The following is a 7,651-nucleotide window of genomic DNA, read 5'->3' on the forward strand; positions in this document are numbered from 1 at the left end:
GCTTAACCCGCTGTTAGACAAGAAGGCTGGGCTCAACCTGCTGTTAGACACCCAAAGCTGAGCTCAACCTGCTGTCAGACACCCAAGGCTAGGCTCCCCGTCCCAACGCTTGCTCTGCCAAAGAGATGAGCGGCTCCAGGAGGTAATTCAGAAAAGCAGGAGCAGCTCCGGAGCGGAATTCCTTACACCTGCACTTGGATGGACCAAGGTTCAACCAATGCTGCCTGTTTCTCGCCAGAAAAGGCAAGAGGTTAGGCTGCTTCAGAGCCCGACACCCCGTATGGAGAAGTAAAACCCAGCATCCGTAAAAAAATAAGTTCATAAGAGGGGGCAAAAACCCAGCTACAGCGACTCGTTGACATCACCGTTGGGGTTATCTACACTTCGGGCACTTCAAAACTGATGGAGATAGATTTGTAGATCTTTATCCCACCATTTGCAGCAGATTCAATGCTAACGCAGTTAATAAATGAAGTCTGGGTAGAAAATGACCCCAGAATTAGCGAAGGATGAGGTTAGTGGTGTCACAGACGGCCCATTTCCCTAAAATAACCCGCTGCCGTGCCCACCGGGGTTTGTTAAAGTCTGAACACACTAAACGCTGCGGTGAGGCCTGGGGGCAGAGACAAGCTCCAAGATCTTGCTCGTTATTTCCTTCTTTCTTAATTTCATCTCATTACAGCTAAATATGCCAAACAACTCCTTTTCGCCTCGGGTTAAACACCAAAATCCTGCCTCCCCTTTGAGCCGGCAGCTGACAAGCGGTAGAGACTCGGCTCTCGGCATCTTACCTCTTAATTTAAAAGCTACAGCTTCCAAAAAAAGGGAGAGGGAGGAAAAATTAGAGGATTCAAAGCTTTGAAATCCAACAGAGCGACTCCACGTGATTTTTGGTTTTTTCCCCTCTCTCCCGTGTTCACAGCAGCCACGCGGAAAAGCATCGGCCCCGAAAAATGAAGGTGAACTCATGGTTGGGACTTGACCCCTGAGCAACGCCTCCGGAGGCGAGGGGCTTGCTGCCTAGCAAAGCCCTAGCAAAGGCGTTAATCGTCAAGAATCCTGCGTATAATTAAGTTAATTAGCAAAAGGAAAATAAAAAAAAAAAAAATCTAAGTGCTGTGCGGTAAAACATAAGTGACGGAAGAGGGACGGGGCTGACCTGGAGGTACTGCTGTTGCTGTTGTTTTTCTTGGCCTTCTTGGATGGCGGTTCCTTGGCTTTGCTTTTCTTGGTGTCTTCCAGCTCTTCCTTCTTTTTGTGCTTCTCCTTCTTCTTCTCCTTCTTGTCTTTCTCTTTTTTCTTTGGTTTGTTCTGCTGTGGCTGGGACAGGGCTGCAAGCTGTTCATGCACTGCTTTAAGCTGAGAGGCAGACACACACAAGATCAAGATACTTTTGCCCAGCACCTCCTCCTCTTCCATATTAATTAACTTTTTTCTCCACTGCCTAACGCTTTCTTATCTTTCACTATTAATTAAGTCAGTTCTTCCAGCTTTTCATTACACTGTGATTTCTGTATATTAAAGTGTTGACCACTGCAAGAGAAGGAGACAACCTCTTCATGGGTATTCCTCCCCGCTCAGGCAGAAGTGGGCTGCTCGCTTCGTCAGCGCTAATGATGCTTTAATTGCCAGCGCTAACGATGCCATGAACGGGGAGGATGCGGGAGACGAGGCTACGGGAGCATAAAGCGGACGGGCTTCCCCCACGCTGGGTAAATCCTCGCTCCAGCCCAGGAGTTCAGGCAGCAAATTCCTGCCGTTGGGGACCATCTTGTGTGTCCTAAGAGGAACTGGAAGGACCGTCCTGAAAAGCACCAATTCCTTCGTGCTTCACTTTAAAACTAACGATTTCGGAGCACTTTGCAGCCGATGGCCACTATCGTACAACTAGAAAGCCTACGGCTTTGAACAAAGGCCCTGAGGCCACCAAGTTCAAGAAGAAGGACGCGTTGGCCACCCCCAATCCATCACAACGGACGCGGTACCTGTTCCTGGAGCTCTGCTAACCGCTGAGCTCGCTCCTCCTCAGAGTCATCCGATGAGCTGTCGCTGTCGGAGGAGCTATCGCTGCTGCTATCGCTAGACGAAGGGGGAACCACCTTGGTGGGAGGTGGCACCACCACGGGCGAAGAAGCTGGAATCACAGGTTCTTCTGGTTCATCCGGCATCTTGGCGAAGCGCATCTCGAACACGTCCTGAAAATAAAAGGGAAAAAAATAACACAAGGTTTGGCAGAGTAGGAGACTACAAACACGGTTGCGATCTCCAGGCTGTTCCCTACGGACTTGCGGTCTCTACCCAAGCAATCAACACACTGCCCGTCGCAGACGAGAGAATTTCCTGAAAGCTCCAAGTCCACATGGGATTTTGACCGTCTCCAAGATGGTTTTGGGGGAAAAATTTACCAGCAAGAAGGACAAGACCCATTTAAAAGCCGGATCGTCCAGGTTCTTGAGATCTTCTACATCTTCCGCAATGGATTCGTGGTTCCAATCCCCTCTTCTCTTCAGCCTGCCTGGATTTTCCCAACCCACGTCCCGTGAAAACCACCTCGATTCAACCCAAGGTCGTTTCCCGTTATCCTCAAGAGCGACGGATGCGAAGCCAGTTTAATTCCAGTCATCCCAGCAACGTGAAAGTCCTTTTTTCTCCTAAAGCCTGATATGAAAATCCATTTTCACTTAAACCTAAGACGAGGGAGGTAAGGTGGCACAGAGCCTGTATTTCTCCGTGCCCATCGACTTCGTTTGAAGGAGGGATGTGCGTGTGGTTTTTACGTTTCCCAGAAGAGGAACAAGTGCCACTTGCACCCAAAAAGAGATTTTTTTTTTTCCCCCAAGGTGCCACCTTGTGAAGGGCGAAGCACTTGCAGACAAAAAAATGCCATTTTTTTGCATCTCCTAGAAGGCGAGATCTGAAAACGGGCTCGATTCACCTGCTTTTAGGTGTTTAGAAGTCAGGCACTTATTTCTGAGCTAGGCGACTCGCCCCGGGCTCCTTTTGGAGCCCATAAGGAGACGGGCAACTCCCAGAAGATGACTCAAGCGATGGTGGGAAGGACAACCCGAAGGCAGCACAGGTGTCGGTGTCCACCTCTTCAATACCGAGTCATAAAAAAATAAAAGAAAATTTCTCCTCCTGCCCGAAGGTTTGACTTTCGGTCTACAGTTACTATTTATTTTTTATATTTTCCAAGGCCTGGGTGTGTGGCTGCGACCAGAAACCCACCAGACAAGAGCTGTGGTTTATTTCTAAAACCCAACGGACTATAAATATTAACGGTGTGAACGTTCATATAGATTTATACAACTTATCCAAAATCCTTCAGCAAGTCAAACACCCCGTGATATCAAATCACGCTGATTTAACTCATCGCTCGAGCGCGGGAGCGATGTTTTCCTTCCTGAAGGCTTCCAGCTCTTCTCGTTTGGGCTCATTCTTGTGATTTTGAGGACCCGTTGGGCTCTCCCCTACCTCGGCATACATTATTTTTCCACCCTCCTTCTTAAAGGCGAGCAGGCGGAGCACTGCTGGACCACATTTCTCCATCCTCAGCCTCCTTGTGCCTTTATTCCGAGCTTTTTTTCAGCAGCGATGGCTTTTCCGGGCGCTGTCGAATGTTGCTTTGCTGCTTCCATCTGCTGGCAGAAATGCCGCTGACTTCATTTACGCGCTCGGGCTCCGATTTCAGGGGAAGGAGCAGAAAATGCTGGAGGAAAAGGAGAGATTTCCGAGCTCCTCCAGCGACGGCATCGCTTGCGGGACGATGGAGGCAGGCACATACATTTGTCACTGATTCACTGCGCTTAATGACTGTTTACAACCTAATTATTGTTTTCCATGAACCAGAAAGTCCAGTCAGTGCTTGATTACTACCAGCAGGCAACGCTACACCACTATATATACTCAATTTCTAAATTCTCTAGGGTCAGAAATAAAACCTTCCTCCTTTTTTTTATATCTATCTAGTCTTTTAATTAAGAGGAAGGCTAATTTAAAGATCCTTTGAATGAAGTTAAAAAGCAATCCATCAATTCGGAAACATCTGGGTGATGAAAAGCCCTTGATGTCCGAAGGATCCCTAAGGAATCCGCTCAGGAAAAGGAGGGAAGAGAAAATCTTGTGAGTAGATAACGAGCTAATTAATGCCTTTTTAATCAGGGTTTCTTACCGCTACCGTTTTGTACATCACCGGTACTGCTGACCCGTCCTCGCTCGGACAAACATAAACCATAAACCTCTTCCACGAGCTGGCGTTCACCCTGAAAACCCAAGAAATCATCTTCCGACAATGAAGTGGTAACAAAAACCAGGAAAAACAAGTTATTTCAGAGGTTGATGTGTGCAGGACGGAGGGATAACGCAGCAGGCAGCGAGCGGGGCTGGCTATTAAGCAAAACGCCGTTTATATTGTTTACGGGAACTCAAGTCCAAACTTGAATCCTCGGCCTTACTTCCAAACCCCAGCAGCGCTCCAGAAACCTCCCTTTTTTTAAAAAAATTTTATTTCTGAAATCAGTTTTCTGGGCAGGGGAAAAGCAAACGGAGAGGTGCCACCTTGGTCTCAACCAGGCGGGGAGCGGGATCCAGTTGGTATTTTGGTACCCACCTCCGTCACATCGCCGCTACGGGGCTGCTCTGAAATTTCATGCCCATTTTCTGGGGACTATTACATTCAAAACCCACTTTTTGCATCTTTAAGTCAGAAATAAAGTTTCCCGAGTGGTCGATCTTTGCAGGGACGTGTTCTCAAACCTGTCCGCGGGATGTGATGCGGATGAAACCCCGATCTCGTACTGCCCTCCATCCAGACGGAATCACCTAGCAATGACGGTTGCTGAGGATTTTCCCCCATAAAACGGGGCGAAGAAAAGAAAAGTCACAAGTTTCCGTGAAACTCTTTGGCTTGCGACAAGAGGGACGGGAATTTTAGATCAGATTCGTTCTGCTGCTGGTTGGAAAATGCTCCAAGACGTCACCTGAAGAGGCTGCGAAGTTCTTCGTTAGACCAAAACAAGAAGAAGAGAGCAGCTAGAGGGTGAGCATCAGGTTTTCCAGACGTCTGCTTACCATAAAATCCAGAAAAAACATGAGTAAGATGCTGAATTCTACTAAATTCATGCTAAAAGCAAGGCGAAACACACATTTACTCAGCGTATACTCGTCTCAAATTAAACCAGCCCAAACCTGAGCTGTAATTTTGTAATAGCATCACGAAGAAACACGAGCGCCTAAAAACCGAGGACGCATCTCGGAGGACGCGCGTGCCGGGTTTGCTGCCGCTTCGTTTCCTCGACGCTTTGTCGCAGCTTCACATCTGGATCGAAGCAAAACAGCTGGCAGCCTTTTCACGAGCCGGTATTTTCCTCAAAGTTCCTTCGACTTCAGCGGAGGGGGAAGCTGCGTCACGTGGAGTTTTTTACGTGAGGTTTTCCAGCAAAACCCAGCAAAGCTATTAATATCCAATTTCTCCTTTTTTTCGGTTGTTTCTCAAGTCAAACATCCCGCAACCTAGTAGTTTTTCCCCCAATTTAACAGCTTTCCCCCCAGTTTAATGGCTTCCCCCCCAATTTAATAGCTTTTTCCCCAACCTAATAGTTTTTTCCCGTCTCTCCGGTGCTTTCTGGTGTAACTCAGATCCCTTCTCAACCTGTTTTCGGAAGGTTAAAGCAAACCACGCTGATTTTCTTCTCGTTTCACATAGCGAGAGCTCCGCCGCCTCGTCGTTCTGTTCCACACCGCTGGAGTTGTACTTTTCTACGCTAATAAAACCTCTTCCCTTACGGATTTGGTTCCCGTGTCCTCGCATACGTCTTGGATCCACCGAGCCCATCCTGCGTCCCCTCCTCGCTGCGTCTTTCTGGCATCCGGCACACAGATCCACGTGGATTTTGGGGACTGCACGGCAGCTCCCGGCCGCTTGGTTGGTATCAAATGTGACCTGGTGAAGTTATTAAGGAGGGACCGAGCGACGGACGGCAGGAAAGTTTATTTCTTTAGAAAATGACAACTGCACCCACGATCCTCCCAAGCCAGAAAAAAAAAGGAGGAATCAGCACTTAAGTGAACGAACTGCCTGAAATCACGGATATGGGGAATGCTCGAGTGTTTTTAATGGTAGGTGTTGAAATGCTTGGGTCTAAAAACCAAATGTAGGAGCTCTCTGTCCCCTTGCAGTGGTTCTCCGCGGCTGCTGCGAGCTCCTTCAGCACCGAAACGAGCTCGGTCTCTCCCAGATCCGCTCGGAGCAAAGTGCTTTTCCCTGCTTCGGCCAGGCGACTCCGCGTAGCAGCTCCGAATTACCGAGAAACGAGGGAATCGAGATGGTTTTGTGGAGTGGCGGAGCACGTGCATTAAGCCAAGCACTTCACTTGAGACCTGTGGCTTCTTTAGCAGCTAATTAATTAATTACAAACCCTTCAGGAACGAGCGGAGAGCAGAAAACTTCATCGTAAGAATGACGGAAGAGGTAATTAAAAAAGCAGAACCAAGCAGGTACTGTCGCTTATTTTCTTTCTAGGCGTTTTTGGGAGAAAAGTGACATTTTGGAGCCACGCTTTTCCTTCCTACTCCTATATCAAAAAGCTAAGAGGACATGAAAAAGATGCTATTAAACAAAATAAGAGTTTAAAGAAGCAAATTGGGCTGAGTCAGCCCACTCCTTGCATCACTTCCACAGCAAAAAGTGTCATTTTTTTACCATTATCTACCACGCTGGCATTTTTTTAAGGTTATTTCAAGACTACGTGGCCCTTACGCTAGAAAAGTAAGTCAAGAGGGACGCCGGCGTTCATCGAAAACCGAAGCAGGCTGCGACAACGCGCATCCTTACCTGCAGTTTCCGTGCCATGGCCACCACCTCGTGATCAGCGGGGTTGTACTTATAGCAATTGGAGAACATCAATCGTACATCCGCCGCAAATTCCTGAGCATCTCGGTATTCCCGGTTCTCCAGTTTAGACTAGAAAGGAGGAGAGAAAAAAACATGAAAGCCAAACAAAAAACTCTGCTATTAACAGTGCAAATACAACAGATTGGTTGAATAAATACAGCCCCGCGGCGCCCACGGATTGCGCGCACCCATTTTCTCCCTACGGTGGAATGACTGATTTTGGTCAAAAGAATGCCTAATTTTGATCAAACAAGGATTGCGGCTGGTTTATAAAAAATTAGAGCCGACTACGGGCATCCTCAACGATGTTCCAAAAAGGACTACGTGCTCGCCGAGCCACCTTCTCGCTGTCTGTGTGGTTGATAGCAGCGACGTGGTTCAGATGAAGAACCAAACGGGGACGCTGTGTTGAAGAGAAAAAATGAAGGCCAGGAGTAGGAACCCTGGCTCTACCTGACCTCAACCAAGAAGGGCTGAACCTCCACGTGCGCCCAAGATTGTGCGTGAGCAGAAGAATATGGTGAGCTTTGCTCAGATCTTTCCCCTAGAAGGAAGATCTCAAGAGTTGCCTGGACAGTGTAGCCTGGTTGGAGGGACAGAGGACACCAGGATGGTCCTTCACCCAACGATGGAAGATGACGGGCTTTCTTCACGCAGGGGACAGGATTCAACTGTCTCTCTTGCTTTCAACCATCCACCCTTCCTCCAGGAACCAAGCCGGTGTCTCTAGAGCTTGGACCCCCACCCTAGGCGAGCACA

At 48.2% G+C, this 7,651-nt stretch overlaps 1 protein-coding gene across 1 annotated transcript in view; it reads right to left on the minus strand.

Moving 5' to 3' along the window:
* Window positions 1-1,159: 1,159 nt before the first annotated feature.
* The window catches only part of LOC104074522 (bromodomain-containing protein 4-like), a gene marked incomplete at both ends in the record, with an annotated part of 9,407 nt that continues 2,915 nt past the window's right edge, over window positions 1,160-7,651 (minus strand). The window contains 3 exons of the mRNA XM_009574672.1: window positions 1,160-1,359; window positions 1,986-2,195; window positions 6,833-6,961. Coding sequence (XP_009572967.1) covers window positions 1,160-1,359; window positions 1,986-2,195; window positions 6,833-6,961 — 539 coding nt within the window. The remainder of the gene's footprint in view (window positions 1,360-1,985; window positions 2,196-6,832; window positions 6,962-7,651) is intronic.

Source organism: Fulmarus glacialis, unplaced genomic scaffold (genome assembly GCF_000690835.1).
Source record: "Fulmarus glacialis isolate BGI_N327 unplaced genomic scaffold, ASM69083v1 scaffold17750, whole genome shotgun sequence".
NCBI lineage: Eukaryota > Metazoa > Chordata > Aves > Procellariiformes > Procellariidae > Fulmarus > Fulmarus glacialis.